The 23,511-nt window shown below is 37.4% G+C and overlaps 3 protein-coding genes across 10 annotated transcripts in view; all 3 read right to left on the bottom strand.

Annotated features, from left to right (window-relative positions):
- The window catches only part of epg5 (ectopic P-granules autophagy protein 5 homolog (C. elegans)), a 41,550-nt gene extending 35,070 nt beyond the window's left edge, over positions 1–6,480 (bottom strand). For 2 of the 3 annotated variants that reach the window (XM_065267027.2, XM_065267029.2), the window contains exons 1-5: positions 6,356–6,480; positions 5,956–6,092; positions 2,900–3,793; positions 2,332–2,575; positions 80–210 (exon numbers count right to left, since the gene is read on the bottom strand). In XM_065267027.2, coding sequence (XP_065123099.2) covers positions 80–210; positions 2,332–2,575; positions 2,900–3,793; positions 5,956–6,009 — 1,323 coding nt within the window. In that variant the 5' untranslated portion in view covers positions 6,010–6,092; positions 6,356–6,480. The remainder of the gene's footprint in view (positions 1–79; positions 211–2,331; positions 2,576–2,899; positions 3,794–5,955; positions 6,093–6,355) is intronic. The other variant, XM_065267028.2, reaches the window with a different exon arrangement.
- Positions 6,481–6,929: 449 nt separating this feature from the next.
- riok2 (RIO kinase 2 (yeast)) lies at positions 6,930–11,676 on the bottom strand. Its single transcript, XM_065266940.2, has 10 exons — positions 11,495–11,676; positions 10,689–10,827; positions 10,480–10,596; positions 9,998–10,173; positions 8,811–8,899; positions 8,433–8,624; positions 8,253–8,345; positions 7,721–8,155; positions 7,462–7,552; positions 6,930–7,174 (listed from the first exon to the last, which is right to left on the bottom strand). The coding sequence occupies exons 1-10, from the start codon at positions 11,558–11,560 to the stop codon at positions 7,013–7,015; spliced, it is 1,560 nt and encodes a 519-aa protein (XP_065123012.2). The 5' UTR covers positions 11,561–11,676; the 3' UTR covers positions 6,930–7,012.
- A 7,850-nt stretch (positions 11,677–19,526) lies between these two features.
- atxn2 (ataxin 2) overlaps positions 19,527–23,511 on the bottom strand; it is a 48,914-nt gene continuing 44,929 nt past the window's right edge. For all 6 annotated transcript variants that reach the window (XM_065266800.2, XM_065266801.2, XM_065266802.2 and 3 more), the window contains 4 exons: positions 21,619–21,745; positions 20,244–20,620; positions 19,960–20,134; positions 19,527–19,784 (listed from right to left, as the gene is read on the bottom strand). In XM_065266800.2, the coding sequence (XP_065122872.2) occupies positions 19,750–19,784; positions 19,960–20,134; positions 20,244–20,620; positions 21,619–21,745 (714 nt within the window). In that variant the 3' untranslated portion in view covers positions 19,527–19,749. The remainder of the gene's footprint in view (positions 19,785–19,959; positions 20,135–20,243; positions 20,621–21,618; positions 21,746–23,511) is intronic.

Genomic DNA, 23,511 nt, shown 5'->3' with positions numbered 1-23,511 from the left:
CTACCTATACATTATCTCCTTCATATCAATGTTTATCATGACACTGATAGCTTATGAGCAGGTGTTTGAGGGTCTTTACCAGCCTCTGTAGCCAGAGATGTATGTCAGTCTGAAACTGAGAATCATCTAGAATCCGCCGAGTGAAGATGAACAGCACGCTGATGCTTTCCTTCAGTGGTTGCAATGAGGAGGGCTGAGACTTTGAACCCACTAAAATCAATACATACCATGGACATTAACATTTAAAGACAACGATACTTTCAGCACCAAAACAATTTTTTATTTATTAAAGGAAAACACCACCGTTTTTTAATATTTAACATGTTCTTACCTCAAGTTAAATTAATTAATACATACCTATCTTTTTTCACTGCGTCTTTGTACAGCGCATTGTGAATGTGTTAGCCTTTAGCCCAGGGTTGCCAGGTCCAAGAAAAATTTCCAGCCCAATGACAACTTAAAACCCGCCCAAAAGGAATGAAAGCTAGCCCAATTTTTACATTTGTCCAATCACAGTTGAAAACTCCGGGATTACAACAAAGGCTCTAAAATAAACTCTTACTATTGCTTTCAATGTACTTTCCATGCAGATGAAAATTTTCTTAATGCACTTAAAGTGCTCTATTTTCACACACTATTCTGTTCTAAACAAAAAAAATCTACTTAGGCCATTTTGAGACAGTATGAACTCTGCCCTTTTAACATACTATCTATGTATTAAAAATTTTCTATTTAACTTGAAAATATCATACAAAGATGGGTTCACATAGTGTGTAAATATCCTCTCAGTATAGACGTAACTTCTTACGTAAGGTAATTTCTTGTTTCTAACGTGATATTAAGGGCAAAACGTGCCCCTCCACTCACTTTTCCACTGACTTCCTGACGCTGCAGCTGTCCTTGGGTTGACAGATATTTCTTACGGGATTAATGCACATTAGGAAAATAAAGAACGTTCATTTTATAAGTCTACAGATAAACATTTTTGTGGCCGCGGCACATTATAAAACTAGCCCAAAAAACCGCAACCCTCGGCTCCGAAATTTCTCGGGAAAATCACAAACCTGGCAACACTGCTTTAGCCTAGCCTCATTTATTCCTAATGCTGCGTTTACATCAGCAGCGGCAGAGGCGGCAAGCTCGAGTGATTTCAATGTTAAGTCAATGTGAAGACGCGGTGACGCGCGTCTGGAGGTCCCATGCGTGGATGAGGGGCGTGGTAGACACCACGTTCGCGCGAACGGAGCAAATTGAGCGCCATGCGCGGTATGCGCGAATGGTGCCTTTTTGTGCATTTTGCATAGTAAGGTGACTTAATACAAACCGGTAACTCTCTCGATAAATGCACAATCAACATCAGCCATCCTGCAAACAGACAACCCGTATAGCACTTGCCCCTCCCACAAGAAGCGGCTTTTAAACTCTGATGCGTATCAAATGCTTGCTTTTTCCGCGCGTCTACTTCACTCTACACGTGCGAATGCATTCAAACTGTTCAAGCGGCAAACTAGGCGCGGTAGACGCGATTTTGACGCCTGAAACACGGTTGGTGTAAACGCAGCATTAGGATTTAAATAGGGATGAATTTAGAAGCCACCAAACACTTCCATGTTTTCCCTATTTAGAGACGATTAAGTAAGGTGGCACAAAGTAAAACGTGGCAATTTTTTAAAACGGATAAAAAATGAGAACTATATTGTATGCAGAAGAGCACTTAGTTTGCAGCACTTCGACCTCGGCGTGCAATAACATCATCACTTCTGACTACTCCCCCTCTCGCTCAAACTTCCATCAATATTACTGCGCCCGAGGTCGAAGTGCTGCAAACTAAGTGTTCTCCGCCACAAATATAGCTCTCATACGTTATATTTTGTGCTACCATACTTACTCGTATAACTACTCAAGTACCAGTCTTTAAATGGGGAAAACATGGAAGTGTGGTGGCTATTAAATTCATCCCTGTTTGGATCCTAAAAAATGAATGGGGATAAGCTAAATGCTAACACATTCACAACGCGCTGTACAAATATTAAGTGCACGCATTGAAAAAAGATAGGTATGTATTAATTGTGTAGGTTGAGGTAAGAACATAGTAAAATATTGAAAAACAATGGTGTTTTCCTTTAAGAGGAGTTTGAACATAATAATATAATAGTTGGAAGTCAAATATTTGTGTAATATGTCTTTACAGTACTTCAATCATTTATTATATATCCCAGAGGCTTTGTTTGTTGTTGAAGTTATTAATACAGTACAGAATAAGTGACGTCAAGACACTATAACAAACAAAGCAAAGCAGTGTACAGTGAAGACTTATCAGTGGGGACTTGCCTGTGCTTGTATCTTGTATGGCCACATTTTTGGTGGTGGGGTTACTACTGAGCAAGTGGTAAAGATAAGACTCCACTTGCAGACGGGAAAGGATGGAGGTGTAGGAGTGCAGGGCCACCGTTTGATGGAGTATTTCTGCTTTTGCAGCAAACAGATGCTTCAGTTCAGCTATTGCTGCCTCATTCAGTGTCACCTGCTGGTAGCAGTGGTATCCAAAAACCTTGACCTGGTCTGCACACAAACCCTGTAAGACAAACATACAGAAGTGCAAATAGAGCTATGAAATGTATATATATTTTATGATCAACACTGGATACATTTGCTTGATATTTTCTATAGACAGCTAGTTTCAATTTAGGTAATATATAGGAACAATAGGTATTCCTATAGATTAAATGGGAGAGCATTGTGTTAGCAGTACAAACACATTGATTAAAAAAAATGTATGCCCTCAATGCTCTGTAAGTTTCTTTGGATCAAAGTTTTCAAATTTATTTCCTATACACAATCTGCCTCCTCCTCCTTATACAGTCTTTGTCATTACAATATCACCACCACTATATCCCACCTGTAACGAAAGCCTTTCATCCTTGAAGCTCCATAGGCGGTTCTGTACATTCTTGCAGTCCGAGTTAGCAGCTTGCAGTTCAGTTTGGGCCTGAGTCAGCTGCTTACGGCACCTCCAGTAGCTCAGCAGTAGCTCGTACAGCTCGTGTCCCTCTTGGTGGGCCAGAATCTGGAACTCCGCTTCAAGAAGCTGCACATTTTCCAGCCAGGAACCCTGTTCCCATGTCCGCAGCTGCTCACTAGTGAAGGGACTTATGCTTTGGCAGGACCTTGGCAGCTCTGGGTAAAGCCTCTCCTTGGGCTTCTCCACATCAGCTACCTCCACGGGAACCAAGCTAGGTGGGGAGGATTCCTGGTTAGCTAAACGCAATACAGCAGGCGCTATCTGACCCGAGTTGGCTGCTGTCTCAGAAGCCAGTGGCAAAAGGGAAGCATCTACCAGACCATAGGACACAGAGTCCTCCAAGAGCTTAGGTTCAGTGTAGGCAGCCGGTATAGAGGGATATATAGAAGGGACAACAAACGGCTCAAGTCCGGGACTAAGAGGTTTTTGATCACTTTGGCTGTGCCGAGCAGATACTAAAGCTGTATCTGCTTGAGGTGGCACATCTTGAGATGATATAAGCTCTGTGGGCTCATAGCAATGGGGCTTCTCTACAATTTCATTTGTATTGGACAAGAGTTCTCTGTCTTGGTCCTTTTCAGCATTGTCTTTATGGTCTATTGAGGGTTGAGAGGTGGTTGGGTTCAGATCAGAGGCAAGAGGAACATCAGAAAGACTGAGAGGGATATCTGTGAATTCAGCTGTGGACTCAGGAGCTTCTACTGGTTCTTTATGTTCTGTAGAAGATTCAAAAGGCTTTCTAACACTCTCAGGTGGTCTCTCCTTTTTGACCTAATAATAAAGTATGACATTTTTCAAATTGATTAAATATTAAATATGAAAAGTAAAAAAAATTACGAGTTTAAAGACATGGCACAACATCTTATTCTACAAATACAGTAAAAATGTATATAACAACATATACTGCCCTCCAGTAATATTGGCACCCTTGGTATATAGGAGCAAATTCAATTCAATTCAATTTTATTTATATAGCGCTTTCACAATTGTTAATTGTTTCAAAGCAGCTTTACATGAATAGATATAGTGGAAAACACAGAATAATCAATAGATCATATAAGAAGAAGAAAACAACGGCTAAGAATAAACCGTACAAGTGAGCGTAGTAATAATGTAATGCATATAGTAAAGTGCTAAGTTAACCCAATGTTGGCTGACTCTCCCGGGGATGAAAAAACCCCTAGGAGAAAAACCCTGTGGGAAAACTCCTAGGAGCAAAGAAGGCTGTGAAAAAATTCTTTATTGTTTAAAGAGCCCCTAGTCTTCATGATTCTTTGGGTGTGTATGTTAATAGATGTTAATGATCTGCAAAGTTACAAACCCCAAAGTCTACTATGACGCCAGTTATCATCTCCAACTGAGATGTCTTCTCTTAGGCTACATTGAGGGATTATAGGAAACAGTTTACTTTGCCATCCCACTGACGGGTACTCGATGCACATTATCATAATTCTGCCCGCTTCGGACTCACAACCTGTAAGTAGCCTGTTTTCATATTTAAATCATTTACTACTGATTAATTAAACCATGATTCAAACACGAGTTCTGAGTAGGGTAGCGATCACAAATGTAGACGTGTTTTTATGTTTTAGTATCCTTACCTTACAAATCTGTTACGTGCTGCTCAAGCTGCGCTGACAAAATTGATCGATCAGATTGGCCATCTGTATTTTCTGGATCAGAGTCGGCTTGTATTGATAAGGTAGTAAAGACGATATTATCTCCTGTTTGGAGCTAATCTTCCAAATATGTTAAAGAGCGTTACATTTCTGTCACACGCTTGAGGTATTCAGCCAATCACAGCACATTGGATAGCTGGCCAATTGGAGCACACTGCATTGATCAGAACGATAAGCTTTGTTGAAATCGACATGTTTCAGAAAGGCAGGGCATAGAGGAGCAACAATAATGTACGGCATGTGTAAAATAATGTTTTTGAACCATTAACCATGTGAACCCATTGCATTACAAAAATTACACAAAATAAAATTATTTTTAGCAATGTAATATTTTACCTTTTGCTTTAAAATATTAACAAAAAACCTCTGCTCTCTTTGAAAAAAAACAACGACTGCAAACACAATTTTTTTAATATAAAAAAAGAATCTTTGTTAAATGTGTGAAACAAAATGTTAATACTTTTTGCTGTCCCCTTGCCAAGATAACAGCTCTGAGTCTTCTCCTATAATGGCTGATGAGGTTGGAGAATACATGGCTGGTGGACTTTCCACTTCAGTTCACCCACAGATTTTTTATGGGATTCAAGTCAGGGGACTGGGATGGCCAGAGTATGATTTTGGGGTCAGTAAGCCATTTTTGTTTAGATTTGGATGCATGTTTTGGATCACGCAAGTTATCGTCTCCAATGTAAATTTCTTTTCTTGGACTACAACAAACACACGGATTGTAGGCAACAGTTTACTTCCTGGGATTTATGATATAGACAAGACCGAAATTATCATAATTCCCCCGCTTGAACTTACAGCCTGTAAATTAACTCCTGTTAGCATTGCGAGCTAATCTTTCAAACATGGTAAGGAGCGTCACATTTCCAGCTGATGTCAGAGATATTCAGGCCAATCACAAGGTACAGATTAGCTGGCCAATCAGGGACAGAGCGATTTTCAAATCGATGAGTTTTGTACAATCTGTGCGATTCAGGAAGAGAGTGAAATCTGAAGCTACAATATGTGGAAAATAATGTTTTTTAACCATAAACCACGCAAACACATTTTCAAAAAATAAAATACACAAAATAACGTTGTTTTTAGCAATGAAATAGGTGCCCTTTAATATTCATTGATATTTGATAAGTTCTATTTTAGAAAAACGAATATTTATTTTTCTTATAAATAGAATATTTTTTCACAGCCTTTGCTCATATTTACCAAGGGTGGCAATATTAGTGGGGGGCACTGTAGATTAATGTTCACCTGTGACTTTCCACTGGATTTGGACTTTGATTTTTTGGGTCTCACAGCTTCCATCTCCACAGAGGTATCCACATGATCATCAAAACATCCTTCTAGATTCACAACAGCAGCTGACTCGACAATACAACAACAACCACCTATGGTGTAAGTCAAGACATACAACGGAAACCGTTTGCAACATCCATATTAGAAACGAAACCGAACTGACAGAGGCAAAATATAAGAGCCCGAACAATAATAATATCTTGTGGACAAACGAGTTGTTCGAGTTTGCTCAAAGGGAAAGTAACGTTAGTGTATTAACTGATGTATATAGTACTATGTGATCTGTATGCTCTTAAAAACAGAACAAAATTCTTTTAGATTCGTGCTATGTGGAAGGAATATCAGAATAACTCACCTAAATGATAATATTCTTAAAAACATCAACTGTCAGTCTGTTGCAAAGCTTTGGTGGTGCTGTCAAATCTTGATGTTTTGTTTTGTTCCTGAACGCAATCGCAATACAAGTCACGTGTCTCTCCACCCTTCTACGGTCAGTGAGAAGGGACACAAAGCGAAGTTCGATTCGCTACAAAAACGTACATTTATTTCCCCTTAAATAACGGATTCTAAAAACGTATTTACCTTTTTAATCCATTATTAGATTTTGTATTATCTAAAAAATAAAAGGTTGCCCGAAACTCTGGTTTTACATTAGTTTTGTAAGATGTGCTACGTATCCGAAAGTTAAATGTTCATTTTCTCGGGTAACCTTAAAAAACCATTTTATAAGAGATATCAAATATATTAATTGTGGTTTAGTTTCCACGTCGTTGAAAAGTGTTTATTGTCAATCAATACATATGATGTAAATTGCTTTTAGGATTAAATGCTAGTTATTTGACTAGAATTCTTAATTATTTAAAATAATAAAAGCAGGTAAACTAAGTTATATTAGAAAGAAAATATTTGTTTATATTCAATAAAACCAGTCAATTTTTTCAACCATTTTATTATTTTTATACAATTATGACACAACTGACAAAAGTCCAGAGATGACATTTCTGAGCCATCCTCATCCCCAGAACTGGGCTGCATCCAAACTGCCCTTGATGTTCATTTGATTTTCTCTTCTCTCTTTTGTTACCAGGTTCGCCTCGCCCTTCTGAAGACGTCGTCTCTGAGCAGCCTTCTGCTGTTTTGTAAGCTGTCTCTTTACTTTCTGTCTAATGACCTCCTGCATCGTGGGACAGCCAAATGAACAAGGTTTAGAAACTCATTACTTCAAATTGAAATATCATCACAACACACTAACAACCTAATGCAAAGTAGATGTATCACATTAACCTTTTTTGCTGGTAAAATCATGAACTTTATTGAAAAGAGCATAAAACTGCAGCAAAGTGTGACTCAGGTAAACATCCTTACAAATTTATGTAAAGCTGCTTTGAAACAATTGACTTTTGTGAAAGCGCTATATAAATAAAATTGAATTGAATTGAAATTTCCAAGGCCTCTACTTACAGGTGCAATGGTTGAACAAGTGCCAACACTTCCAATGGTCGTTTCACTTGTTGTTCTCATCCTGTGCTCTGTCTCAAGACTGACTTGGTCTCTGCGGATAACATGCAAAACAACTAAGTCAAATAAACTAGCAAGAGAGTTGGTTTTAAAGTAATCTGTAAGCATTTAAGCTAGCTTGTAAAATATTTTAGATGTGTACAAGCAAGTTGCCACCATGTTATGTGATGATATCATTTTATCACATTGAACATTGTTTTACCTGAAAGGCCTGAATTCTTTGTTGTTTGGCGACAGATCAACCAGGTCAGGACACTCATCCTCTACCTCACCCTCCTCATCCCTCTCAAAGTCTTTGGAAATGTCAGAAACAGTTTCTGTCTGAGTATTCTCTGAGGAGATCTTGCTTCCACATTCAGCTCCTTTATATTCCCCTACATCGCTTTGTTCTGATGGTGTCTCCCCACTTATTTTCAGACCTTCTAGCTCAAACATTGCATGTTTATACTCTTCCATGTTGACAGCTTCCTCTAAGGTCGGCTGAACCGTTTCATCGGCAGACTCTGGGTGTTTACAGTCTTCTTCTCCACTGAGTTCCTCACCCTCTGGACCTTCAGGGTGAAGCAAACAGTCATCCTGTTGCAGCTCCTTGGTGTAGCCACTAGCTGAGATCTCCACGTCAAGAGAGCATCCTCTTCTGTTTTAAAGGAATTTGCAGTAACTTAGTTTTATCTTGACAATGACATAATAATGAAGCAAATGTACCCAAACTCCTTTGAGAAAGACAAAATTACCTTATGTCTTTAAATGTTGGATAGAGTTCGCTTTCGTAGTTGAACCTTCTGATGAAGAAATCACGAACACACTTGACATCCCGATCGAAGTACCTATTATTGCAAAATAATTAAAATTCTTAATGGCAGTGCACATAATACTATTAAAATATTATTAGATTTTTCAGTTCAGACAATCACCATTCTCCATTAGCATGCGAAGTGGAGACCATCTGAGGGAAATCGATCATTGTGACATGATCATTGTCATCAAGCATAAGATTAAATTCATTGAAATCTCCATGGATCAGGCCGTGATTAGCGAGTTTGACAATTAGCTCCATGATTTCATTGTAGAGCGCAGCTGGGTCTTGAATTTCTTTAACCTGACACCTGTAAAATAACAATAAATTCAAATTAATGTAACTAAATCACATCCAACCATATCTCTTTTCAGTTTTGCACAGTACAAAATAAAGAAGCACACCACTATAGAGTTAGACAGGGTCAGACAATGACAATTTTTGGTGGGAGAAAATTGTGATCTATCATTCTCATATAAAGTTTCAGTAAACTCACAGAGGATAACCATTGATAAGCTCCATAACCACTGCATGTCTGTTGTAGTCCACTGGTTTTGGTACAGGAAATCCACAATCGTATAACGCCTGTTGAAAAACAAAATCTCTTCATATAAACCAACACAAGCATTAGCCGTCTGACTAGGGCTGCATGATTATGAGAAAATTCATAATTGTCTGTCATGTGATAATTTTTGACGATTAATAGATTTTACATTAAAGTTTTAAAATGTTTTATAACTTTTCTGTGAAGCAGCTACATGGTAAATTCTAAACATCCATAACTAAATAATATAATGTAAATAACATAATAATTATGGGAGTTATGTGGTTAGCAACTAAAGGACACAACAAATTTAAATCTCTGATTCACCACTGTATTTGGTGCCCAAACATACTGCCAAAACCCACAGAAATGAACACCAATGGATAGCTGTAATTGAGGCTTTTGGCAATTATGTAATTGTTTCACCCATAATTGTAATCCCGAGTAGTTTTTTGATTAATTGTGCAGCCTTAATTCTGACCTTTCCTAACTTAATTTTATCTTTAATATATTATGTAAGGAACCAGAGTCAACATTCTCATTACATTAACATAATGTTTACATTAGGCATTAAGCAGATGCTTTCATATAGAGATCTGAAAAGTGAGGAAGGAAAGCATGAAGATTTGTCATTACGCGCATCTTCCTTATGTGTAAAAAAAAGTAGGCTATAATAATGTATAATATAATGTATATAACAATAATATAGATCATGTATAATGATAAATAATACAGAAAATATTATAATATAAAATATAACCATGAATTGTATATCAGCATTATCATACACATTATAATTATAGCCTAGTATTTGATTATAGCGTACGTGATTATTGCGTACGAGTGGTTTTAGGTTTTCTTGAATTTTTGCGTAAATTTAGAAGACATTTTGATACGAAAGTTTTTGTTAAATCACGATTTGTTCGTGAAACATCCATACGCACATCTCACGCACAAATTTGTGTGTACACATGCTTAGGGAATGAGACCCATTGCTGTGGTGGTTATTTTAAGACATCTGACAGTTTAGGTGTGTGTTTTAAAAAAAAATAATCTACACCCGTGGAATATTTCTCAACCGATCAGAAAAAAGCTTTCAACAACCCTGTATTATAAAATGTATTAATATGTTACATTACCTTCATATATGCATACTCTTTCATGGCAGAGAGCCGGGATAGGTACAGCCATGAGATTTTGTTTCTGTGCTTGTGATAGTCTCTCTTGTTCTTTAGGTTCCTGAAAGATGTCCGACCCAGTCTGTGAAGTTTCAGGGCAAACTGCTCTCCCTCAGCGTTTGCAACAATGTAAATATCTAATTATATTTTTGAAGAAAAATTATGTTTTATTTATGAGGAATAGATTTCCTCGAGGTTGACAAAAATTGTTCATATAACAAAATGAAGTTATAGTAAAACAAAGTTAAAGGCGGGGTGCATGATTTTTGAAAAACACTTTAGAAAAAGGAAGTTGCGCATGTGTGCGACAGGTCTATCAAATAAAGGTCCAGATTCTATTGGGGTAGGGGCGTGTTTGTTTAGGTGATTTTAAATATCAACATTGGCTTGCAGAGATCATGCACCCCGCCTTTAAATGTCAAATAGAAGATGATTGTCCTGACCTGACTCTTTACCAACTCCCATTTGGTTTCCAACAGACACAATAACATCCCTAGATGAAAGTGTCTTCAGTGCCAGGTAATCATAGCCACCGTAATTCAGCCGATATCCCTGTACGGCTATAGCAAGAACACATGGAAAAATCGATCAAGGCTGGATTCATTCACAAAAAAACAAACAAACTGGTACACAACAAAAGCATAATGCTTACTTTTACTGCGTTCATAGGCCAGCAGTTTGTGTTTCACCAACTCCCTCAAAACTTTATTGCATCCACCATGTTTGAGACTGGCAATGGATGCTATCAGACTTACTGGGACGATTTCGTGATTCTTCATGCCCATTTCCACCTGTATATCCCCCCGAGGACATGGCATAAAACAAACTCAGTTACAAAGTTAATGGATTAACTAGACTTTTAGGTAGACTGACATTTAACAAAGTATGACATGGGACATGTTACAAGAAAATGTTTCAAAAGTAAAAAAAAAGTTAAATTAAATGTGACAGATTAGCTCAATGGTTCTCAAACCTTTTCAGGGATTGCGTACGATCGTGTCCCCCCAAAGAAAATGTATGCTAAAACTTGCTAAAACTTACGATTGTAATTAAACAAAACATAATTAATTACACAATGTATTGCTGTTGGTTAGTAGCAGTATTTTTCTAAGGTTTAATTACATAGAATTTATGATAAATTAATGTATAAATGTAATAAAACTGCGGCCCCCAGTTTGAGAACCACTGGCTTAGCTGACAACATGGATAAAATATGTTTTACTTTAAAAAAAATTACTGTGAGCTACATTATATCATGCATAATACAGTTAAGAGTTGTAAAGAAATAAATAACAGTAACCAATTTAATATTAATTTAGCATAATAGATCAGCTTTAATTTGATACAGACAGACGCTATCTTTATCAAAACTGGTGGTTACAAATACAGCTTGGTAGCTATGTAACGTTAAAGTCAATGTAAACATGGTAAACTGGGTCTTCAGAAATGTATACGTACCGCTGTTAGCACCCTAAAATCATCTCTGGAAAGATATCTTAGAATGACGACGTTTAATTTACCCATGGCGAAACGAACTGGTTGTTTTTAATTAATATTTGTGGTAAACTTTAATGTAATATCTCTGACTGCTTCAAGCAGCCATCCCACATGTTCAAGGAGGAAGAGCGCAGCACTCTTTCTGGCTATGACATCGCCAGTGAGGAATGTTAGTGCGCCTCCAGGCGGCCTGGAGTGGAACTACAACGTGACGCTCTCTTGTTATTTACCTTGAGAATATGGAGGACCACAAGAGTCATGCAAAATGTAATAAAGATCTTCAATATTTAATAACTACCTGGACAATAAAAATAGCAATTTATTAATTTGTTTAAAAATTAATTAATCTATGAATAAATAGACAAAGTTACAAAAAAATCATTATGTAAAATTTTATTTTAAAAAGAGAGATTATAAAAATAATGTATGAATTGGATATTAATCCATTAATAATAATTAAGATTAATAAAACAATTTACAAAAACAACATAAAACACTCAATAAGTTCATCATTTTAAATTGCATTTACAAATTCTTAATTAAATAATGGAATTTCAAAATGTATTTCAAAAAGCGATTTAAAAAGAGAAATAAATAACTGTATTTATAAATTGAACTACAAATACAGGTTTAAATTAGGCATTTAAAAGGACATTTCCGTTAAACATTTCTGTTTTCATTTTCCCGATGGTTCTCCTTATTGTTTTCGCTATTTGATTTGCTTTTCGTTTTAGCCTCTCTATTTAGCTTCTCCGCGACTCTTTGGGTCCTCATCGGAGATCTATAAATCTGCGCATGACGTACAATCAGAGCCAATCAGCGAGCTTGTTACATCCACCTGGCCATAGCTAATTAGCATTTCTCATTTGACCATTTGCAAGGACCTGTATGCTGCGTCCGAAAACTCAAGGCAGTGACTTGTTGCCTCGCTGCCTCATGAGGAAATGACTTCGGAGGCATGAAGGTAGCTCAGAGAAAGACTTTCGGACACACTTCTAAGGCAGCGTGTTTGAAATTTAAACAGAGAGCGCCTTTGTGATAACTAATCACATATTTGAAAACTACAATACTAATTTCTCGCTAGAAATGCAATTAAAAGGTGTGAAATGTGAAAATATACCTTTATTTACACTAAATTGGTGGTCCAGTCGCGTCCTTGGCCGCCATTTAATTTTTTCGAACTCGACCGGACTCGACCAATCACATTCTTAATGTACGTCCACGCATAGGTATCTCAGGAGACAGGAAGTAAACCAAACATTGAATTCGGACATGCCTTGATGCCTTGCTGCCTTGGAAAGCTGCCTCAGAAGGCAGCAATTTAGAGTTTTCGGACGCAGCCAAAGAGTCACAGAGTAGTTCAATTTATAAATCCAGTTATTTATTTCTCTTTTTGATAATTATGAATATGAACAATAATTTTTATATTCCATGGAATTGCACCCCAAGCTTCAAATGACATGGCAGTTTGTAAATTAGTGACGAGAGTAAAAAAAAACTGGTTTGAAGTGCACACTGTACATTGAGTTTTAATGAAATTTTACCCGTTCATACGTGATTTTATGGCAACCTTAGTAAGTACTGTGTGTTTTTATTGCGCTAAGTGAATTATAAACAAGATTAAAACAACTGACACAATTGATTGGACAGTATTACATTTGTTTGAAGAGAAAGGGATTTTTTTTTACTTAATAGTGATTTGTATTTATTGTTTGTGGAGGCTTTCAGTTCATTTTTTAAATAGTTAAAATCATTTCTTAATATCAGGGTTTAGGTCAGAATAACTCTTACTTTAAATGTACATGTACATTGAGGCAATAATTGCGCATGTCTGCTATAATCAAGTGACAAGGTTGTCAAGTATGCAACACATACTCAAAATGTAACCTCTGCATTTAACCCATCCCAGTAAGTAGTGAACACACACACACACACACACACACACACACACACACACACACACACACACACGGAGCAGTGGGCAGCTATCCCAGTACATGGGGAGCAATTAGAGTAAGGTCAAGGGCACCAAAGTCACAACAGGCCTGCCATGAGACTCGAACCTAGGCTACAGTACAACTGTCTCATTAATGTGGGGTATACAATATAATGAAGATTCATGCAAATACTATTAATCAACATGATAACTGTTAATATGTCAGGGGAAATAACTGTGAAATTTGTTTTAATTGTGCAGCCCTTTCAAACAATTAATTTATATGCATTGATGCATAATACAAGGGTGGTTATTATTATTATGAAGGATTATTGATTGATGAATGTGTGGATATCTATGATAGACAGAAATATAAACAATATCCACCTTTAGTAAAGAATTTTATTGAATTATTTGTTTAAAAAAAAAAAATAAGTTCTAGCAAGTGTTACAACTAACCCCACCTATGGGGTATATAAATATAAATATGACTAAATCAATTATCAGTCTCCTTAAATACATTTGGCAATGTTTTCTTATTTTGTTGCTTTAGGCATACATATAATCCAAATCAATGCTTAACTTTAATCTTGTCTTCACAATTCCTTATTTTACTGATGGTCAAGACTTGAAAAGTGGAGCAGAATTGAAATTGGTTGAGAAATGTAAACTATGTTTTTATATAGAAAACGCACAGCTCCCAGTTCACTTGTATGCGTTTATAGGCCTTGCCCGGGCTAATATGGTGGTACTGTTGATAATGATGATGTAATAATTTAAAATGTTAGGTACAATTTCACAGGAAATGTCAGTTTGACATCCTTTGACCCCAAGCCACGTAAAGAAAGAACGTAAAATAACCTGCCATTTCAATCATGAATGGATACAGAAAGGCAAAAGGTCAATATTGCAGCTTCACATAATTTTTAGAATGAATGATTTACACAAAAGGCAATTCCCGCACACTATCTGCTTGCTGAAAAAGTTTTTAATAATCGTTGCGTTGCAACGTTTCGATCTTACGATCTTCCTCAGGCAACTGCAATAGTTACAAACAACATCCAATTTCAAATAAACAAATGACCAATCACAGTTGGGAAACATCAAGTCACATGATAAATAGATCATTCAGAGTCGTCACATGATACGAGCTCAATCAGATGAACACATTAGGCTATATCATTTTGCATCTGTAATACAGTAATCATACAAGAATAGTCGCACTTTCAAAGCATCACATTAAAAAGTGCTTCATCATTTAGTCCTAAGGGGGATAATGTTTGAAGAGTATAAATCCAATAAAGTTCACGTCTCTGTAATAGTAGATCAATATCTCCGCCTCTAGGTGGCATTTTTACCTTTTCAATTCCACAAAAGCGTAAAGAGGAAACGTCATGATTGAATGCATTAAAATGAATAGCCACAGGGTAATTCATATCCTTTCTTCTAATTGAACTCTTGTGTTCACTTATTCTTTGCTTAAGTTGACGTGTCGTTTTTCCCACATATCCCAAACCACAAGGACAGCGAATCAAATAAATCACATGAGTAGAGACACAGGTGATAACTGACTTAATATCAAACTTTTTTCCGGTTCTGGGATGACAGAAATAAAAAGTTTTAGAGGTGTTGTTACATTGTGCACAATTTCCACAACGATAATTTCCATTATGTAAAGGACTAATTATTCTTTGTGTAGGGTTATGAGACTCTGAGAATAATTAGTCCTTTACATAATGGAAATTATCGTTGTGGAAATTGTGCACAATGTAACAACACCTCTAAAACTTTTTATTTCTGTCATCCCAGAACCGGAAAAAAGTTTGATATTAAGTCAGTTATCACCTGTGTCTCTACTCATGTGATTTATTTGATTCGCTGTCCTTGTGGTTTGGGATATGTGGGAAAAACGACACGTCAACTTAAGCAAAGAATAAGTGAACACAAGAGTTCAATTAGAAGAAAGGATATGAATTACCCTGTGGCTATTCATTTTAATGCATTCAATCATGACGTTTCCTCTTTACGCTTTTGTGGAATTGAAAAGGTAAAAATGCCACCTAGAGGCGGAGATATTGATCTACTATTACAGAGACGTGAACTTTATTGGATTTATACTCTTCAAACATTATCCCCCTTAGGACTAAATGATGAAGCACTTTTTAATGTGATGCTTTGAAAGTGCGACTATTCTTGTATGATTACTGTATTACAGATGCAAAATGATATAGCCTAATGTGTTCATCTGATTGAGCTCGTATCATGTGACGACTCTGAATGATCTATTTATCATGTGACTTGATGTTTCCCAACTGTGATTGGTCATTTGTTTATTTGAAATTGGATGTTGTTTGTAACTATTGCAGTTGCCTGAGGAAGATCGTAAGATCGAAACGTTGCAACGCAACGATTATTAAAAACTTTTTCAGCAAGCAGATAGTGTGCGGGAATTGCCTTTTGTGTATGTTACGAGACTTTGTGTCTTCTTATCCCACGCACCTATCAACTTCAGGTGTGCGACGCTAATTTGTTAGAATGAATGATTTAAAACGGTGGTTCTCAAACTTTTAAGTGTGCGGCGCACCTTGTGTGCAGTGCATCCCTTCGCCCCCCCAAAAAAATTAAATTAAGATGTTTAATTAAAATTAAAATAATCTAATTTAGATTAAACAAAACATATTGGCACGGTTTCCCGGACTGGGTTTAGATTAAGCCAGGACTGGTGTGCATCTTGATACAAAACAATGGTACTGATGATGTCGTGCCTAACAACGCCCTTCAGCTGTTACTTATTCACAATACAGCACATCCTCTCATACCTTATTGCTTACTTAAAGTGAACCTATTTCATTGTATTATATTAAATAAATGTTTTAAGCAATGTATTTGCATGGTTTATGGTAAAAAAAAAACATTATTTTCCACATAGCATACATTTTTGTATCTCCAGATTTCACTCTCTTCCTGAAACACACGGATTTTGTACAAAACTCCTAAATCTGAAAAGTTTGGTGTCCGATTGGCCAACTAACCTGTACGTTGTAATTGGACTGAATACCTCTGACATCAGCCGGAAATGTGACGCTCCTTACCATGTTTGAGAGATTCGGTTGTTAACAGCTGGAGGAATTATGATAATACCAGGAAGTAAACTGTTGCCTACCATCTGTGTGTTTGTTGTAAGAGATTTACATTGGAGATGATAACTTGCATCATCGCTTACTTTGGGGTATGTCCAGTGGCGGCTGGTCACTAGGGGCGCTGGGGCGCCGCCCCCTTAAAGCTGGCCAGAGAGGAAAGCTACTTTAACATGTTACCAAAAAGTTAAATATATAGTGCAAATTAATACAAAATAAAATCATTTAGTTGTACTATTTCACTGTTAGTTATGTTATAATTTATTTAAAACAATTAAAAATCAAAACTGAGTTCGTTGTGGGTGTGTCATGTTTGTGTGTCTGGGGCGCACCCATAATGAGTGTCTAAGTAGGTCAGGAAAAAGGGTAAAAACATGTGACCTGAGGCTGAGCTCTAAGTGGCTGGTTTCGGATCCGCCCTGGGGCGCAGGACTGTGCGCCCCAAACACTCCCACTTATGTTGTAAGCGAATCAATGTTGCTTTTAATGTTTTTTACCTCCTGTGATTGGATCGTTCTCAGAGTCTCATAACCGCGTTGGAGATTGCTGTGTTAACTGATAGCTACAGTACAGATCAGTGAAAGCAAGTGAAATATCTTGAGATGAAGGAAAATATGCTTTTATCTTTACAAAATCACCCTATACAAGGTATTTAATTGATGAATAAATAAAGGATTAAGAAGCTTGGACCAGATCGACCAACGGAGTCAAATGATGGCAGTCTGTGTGGTGCTCCACCACTTCTCATGGCAAACGGAGTTGGCTAGCTGGATATAGCATGTAAGTCTTGAGTTTTATTTTTTTCCCTGTTTGCTGTTTTAAAGTCTGAATGCGTGATAGACGTGCAGGACATGAACTTTTGTGGCGCGTTTGAGCTTGTGTTGCGTGGAAATAATGAGAGCGAGAGCTCATATAATCCGGTATATTCCGTGGCTTGGTCAACTTTGTTGTTAGTTTTGTTGTTGTACAGTGTTGTAGAGTTTAAAAAAGCACCCACGAGAAAACCAGCTGTTTTTAAGGAAACTTCACAAACCGTGCATATTGAGCTGATGGACTGTATGTACTCCCTGTTGTGAGGGAAAAATGTGCTTGTGCTATTGCTATAAAAGCAAAAAGAAACGTACGAGTCCGTGATTAGGCAACTTTAATGTCTCTTTTTGTGTGTGTTCGGTCGCGTTAAACGAAAAGTCATTGACGGAGAAAATTGAAGCAGAATAAAGAAAAATCTGAACGCCATTTTGGCAAATTGCCCATACAACTCAACTTGAGAATGTTATTCCTATGTATGTCCAGTTGGTGGCAGTGTGTTGCTCAAATGACGCCCTGGTTTCTAAACATTCTCGCGATATTTTGATGTCATACACTGATTGGTCTGCGCATGGCTGCTGAAGTTAAACACTACAGGAGCGCTGCAACAAGACGCCTGTCTAAGGTAAAGATACAAAATCTAATGACAAGAGTCTGCATTAATCTGCCTTCAAGCGTCGTGTATTACACAAGATGGTTTCGAATGAGTTTAGTTCAATTCAGATTTTTACATGTTTATTGATATTTTAATCGCAGTAGTATTTTGTTATTTGATTTGTTTACTTGTTCAGCATAAGCTCACGTGTTTTATTGCCTCCGCTGTCACTGTGAGGAAAAAAAACATTAATTCATCTGCTTCATGTGATGGTAAAGTGATGCACGGTCTCCGAGACTCCGTTTATCTGTTCTCTAAACAAATTAATAAACACATTTGACTTGTATGCTCGTCTTGTAAGTTTATGATTAGAAATGGACATGTGAACGAAAATGAAAATATTTAAAACATGAAATTACAGATAATAACTGACTGTGAAGGACTCTTACCAACGCTGTTTATCAAAAAAATGACGGAGATTGAAAAAGTCTATCGCAACCTCTGTGTGTGTGTGTGTGTAAATGATTACCTTGATATTAGTTCATTACAGATTCATAGTACATTTATTTTGTGCGTTTTATTTCAACTGTAACATTTTCAGCATTTTAGCTGAGTAGTAGCCTAATGATACTCATCACCTGATAAATGGCTTTGAAGAGTACTGCATTACTACAGTAAAAGTTTGATTTTGAGTGTGTTTGCGCCCCCCCCCCAAATTTTTTTAGCACCAGCCGCCACTGGGTATGTCCCTCCTGCATATCATTAACATGTACTAATACACACCAAAGGAAATGTAAAAATGTGAATCGGACAATAGGTGCTCTTTATGATATGCCAGTGCAAGCTGCTGAAAACATACATTTTTAATGTCTGGGAAACTGCCCCTAAATGACACAATATAGTGCTGTTGGTGAGTTTTCTGAGGTTTAATTACACAGAATGTATTATAAATTAATGTTTTTTTATAAAATGTCATAAAACTGCCAGTTTCAGAACCACTGATTTACAATAATTGTAGATTCATTTTATCCAATAAAAACAAAACGCCAAAACACAGACAAAGAGTCAAAACGTAGAAAGTTTTTAAAACTTTTTTTAATGTTTTTAAATTTGTTTATATTATCTACAAAGTAAAAGTTATTTTAACTTAACAGTTTTACAACAGTCAAGTCTAACGGGGTTTTGTCATCAGATTAAATTAATAAATAATTCATCTGGAATTTTTTGCCAAACATCTTCATTATTGGAAGTTTCTTATGTGTTTAGTTCGGTTAGAACCATTTTATTTCGATTTACCCCAAGGTCTTGAGCACAGCTATAGCAGCGGTATTCAACAGTAATGTTAATACTGTCAATAAATGGAAGAATTTTCATTAACTTAGAAGGTGCAGACAAAATGTTCCAGTTATTTACCCAAAGTTTTCTCACACATCTGGGCTTTTTGTTATTGTTAGGACCCACTGCAAGAGTTCTAGTGTCACTGAAACTTGTGAAAATTGATTCCTCGTTAAAATTCACTTTTTAAAAAGCCACAGTTCCCTACATCTTCGCCTGTTAGCTTTTTTCAAATCACTGGTGGTGGGTTGCAATCGAGCAGCATCACTCAATGTCTTGTGGCCATTTAGGGGCTTATAAGAGAAAGGTAAAGACAGGTTGGCCAGTAAGTGGAGATGGGTCCAGATGGGTCTGCATGGATCAGATGTCACTCTTGACTTGACTGCGGTTCTCTTATCTTCATCCTCTACAGCTGCTGCTGATGCTGATGGTGAGCTTGCACTGAACAAACATAAAAAACAAAAATAAAATATTAATCAGATTATAAACCTTGAGAAACAGTAAGAATAGAAATAATTAAGACTTGCAAAACATCACTTTCAATAAAAAGCCCACACATAGATTTTAAAATGCTAGTTTTTCCCTCTTCTTCTTTAAAGTTTGGCAAAATCCTTACCAGGGGTGAGGGTGTAAGGGTAGGGTGCGTTCGAAGACATGGAGATAGAGTTGAGAGTTCCCTGGGACAGTCCAGGCTGGTGGCCGGCAGGCCCTTGTGTGGCCATCAACATCATAGTGGGTGGGTGGGAAGGATTGCCATGATGTGTGGGCACCATCCCTGCCTGCATGTGAGTCTTTAAAAGAGAAACAGTCAATGAGATACAAAAAAAAAATCTGGTAGAGCATAGCACTGGCAATCCATCAAGAAATACTAATCTTTGTCGCAGAATCTCCAGCACTCACCTGCTGCACATGAGCCATGTGGTTAGGGTTGTACCCATGCTGCACCTGCGGATGAATGTATACGGCCTGCTGGGCAGAGGGGAAACTGCCTTGAGGGGACTGTGGGTTGGGGCCTGGGGTCATAGAAGGTGGGGTGTGAGCCAGGGCAGAGTACATCTGCTGCTGTTGAGGGTTGCCCAAGTGCATGGCCTGGGCTGCTGCGGCGGCAGCTGCTGCCTGATGCTGAGAATGCTGAACGGGGCTATGGGCCGGGTGGTTACCTCCTTGCTGAGTACCCTGCTGTTGTCCTGTCGGGGTTGCAGAGGGCTGAGGGTGCTGCGGGTGGGGGTGCAAAGTGGAGCTTGGGTGGGAGAACTGCTGATGAATGGGCGCAGACACTGAAACACAGACAGTTCAAGCACTTAGGTCAATATGTGGAAAACTGGGAATTTGCTCAAGCAACATTGTGATCTGTTTATAGTATATGCATATGTTCACTAATACACAAAGGCTGCATTTACACTGCAGGTCTTTATGCCCAGTTCTGATTCGTTGACTATGACCTGCTTACAGAATTTTTTTGAAAGTGACCCATTTCTGATATCTGCACTCACATCATACAGTTGGCTAAACAATCTCAGGTGGCATATTGACCCAAAAAAGCTCAAGTTGCAAAGCATGTAACATGATGCGATATGCAATAGACCAGACAAAATCATTGAAGTATCCACGCAAGTTGATGTCATTTGTCAGTGTCATTTTGTATATGAAATGTTGTTTACAAAATGACAGTGATATTGGAATTTATGCATTGTTTCTGCTTACACGTTCGTGAGCCATATTAAATCTGTGCCATGCCGGAGAAAGAAAAAATAAATAAATAAATAAATATTCGCAATTGAGTCACTTGAACCATGTAGTGTAAATGCAGCCTGAAATTTACCTAAAAACTATTTAAAGACCTCAAAGACTGGTCAGCGTTTTAAGGAAAAACGTAAAAGCTGGACTGGACCAACATTAAAACCACCAATTAAATTAAAAGACATAGATAGAGCATTCAGTTTTTTCTACATTCTTTGAAATTTTTAACTTTGTAAAGAAACTGGAGGAAAGCTTTTATAAAATATATTTGATAATAGATTTATAATTGAAAAAAACAACAACAAGTTGATCGGATCCAATGAACACAAGATAAACAAACATGACAATTGAACCCAGCCAACCGGTAAAATCTACTGTAAATTTTTAACTATTAGTTTTCCTCAAGACACTAATGTGCAACTCTTAGGAAAGACAAACATCAGCCATGGCATAATTTAACTAGTAGATAGACGTTATTATTAATTTAGCACAGATGTAAACAGTAAAGCTGGAAAGGTGTAATCTTTGTGCTTACCATACATAGTATGCGTCTGCTCACCATACTGAGTGGTGGAGGAGGACACCAGGTTGGGCTGAGCATGGGAAGGAGGGGTGAGCATCCTTGCACTGCCCTGGATAACGGGGCTGAACACGTGCTGGGCCTGAAACATGAACCCAAAATTACTCTAATGACTTAAGATGGAATTAAAGTAAATTTTTTATGCATACCCTCACAGTCGAACACACAACCTTGCAAAGCATACTAAATTTGACTCGAACACACACACTGGTGTTGGACGCATGAAATTATTCTCCTGGCCTACAAGGGTCATTAAAGAGCAGTTAAATGGGTCTAAAGCAGTGGTTACCAACCCTGTTCCTGGAGATCTAGGCTGTTTCTCAATTTTAAGAACGCAAAGAACGGATTTGCGTTCTCGTGGAGACTGGTCTTGCAAGGCGACCTCGAAAGAACAAACTCAGAAGGTCGCGAGAACACAGAACGCACTTGTGAGAATTGAGATGTGTGCGATCTTCCTGTTGGTCACGTGACCTCCCCAGATTTCAGCGCGCAAGTCTGCACTCGATGCATCCTCGATATCAAGAACTCATCCAGGTATTTTCACGCGTCCTCTGTTCTTGAGAATTGAAATTGAACTTCAACTGTTAATGATGACGTAGAGCGAGGACACAAGGATGCAAGATCACTGAAGAATGCATATTGAGAAACAGCCCTACCCTCCTGCCTACTTTAGATCCAACCCGGCTTTAGCACACCCGCCTCCAATTTTTGGGTAGCAGTGAAAAGCTTGATTGGCAGTAGGGATGCTTAACGATTAATCGCGATTAATCTATAGCAGAATAAAAGTTTTTGTTTACATGATATATGTGTGTGAACTGAATATATTAAATTTGTATAAATAAATACAGACACATGCATGTATATATTTAAGAAATGTTTACATGTGTATATACATTTGTATATTTATGTATAATTTATATTATATATAAATATAAATACCTAATATATAAATATATTTTTTTCTTAAAATTATACATGCATGTGTGCATATTTATATATACATAATTATTATACACAGTTCACACACACATATATGATGTAAACAAAGACTTTTATTCTGCTATAGATTAATCGCGATTAATCGTTAAGCATCCCTAATTGGTAGGTTCAGGTGTGTTTGATTAAAGTTGGAGGTGAACTCTGCAGGACAGTAGATGTCCAGGAACAGGGCTGGTGACCACTGGTCTAAAGGAATGAGGACATGTGTTAAACATCTTGTAAACATCTTGTAGTCTTTCATTGTACAGTTACAAATGATGTCTTTCCTGGCCTCTTATATAAATGCTTTTATCGGACACAAGAGCGTTGTTGCGGTTACGCTTCTGGATGGAACTCAGCTTCCTGTCTTTGTTTGTTTGTTTTATAGTCTGGGTAGAAGCTAAACTGAACTCTGCAACAAATACCTTGTAAACAATAACAAATGTTTGGATTTATCAAAAACGGGAAGACAGCCATCATGGATCATCGCTATGTGAAGGGAGGTTTGGCAGCCGATCTGTAGTAAACATTGTATACAATAATTTTTTACACAGTAACGTTAGCTCAATGTAGTTTTTGATACACTTAAGCTAAAATTTAAACTAAGGTCATCTACTTTGCTCGTTATCAGAAATAAACTACTCTTAAAGGCAGGGTGCATGATCTCTGAAAGCCAATGTTGACATTTGAAATCAACTAAACAAACACGCCCCTACCCCAATAGAATCTGGACTTTCTTTTGATAGACCCACCCCACACATACGCAACCCAGGCATCCATGTCAGTTAGTAGAGACACACCCCTTGCTGCTGATTGGCTACAAGTGTGTTCTGGTACTCAGCCTGAATGCCTTTTCCAAAGGGTTTCTTA

This window comes from Paramisgurnus dabryanus, chromosome 5 (assembly GCF_030506205.2).
Source record: "Paramisgurnus dabryanus chromosome 5, PD_genome_1.1, whole genome shotgun sequence".
NCBI lineage: Eukaryota > Metazoa > Chordata > Actinopteri > Cypriniformes > Cobitidae > Paramisgurnus > Paramisgurnus dabryanus.
Note: the sequence above shows the minus strand (reverse complement) of the source record. Positions and strands in the feature narration are given on the sequence as shown.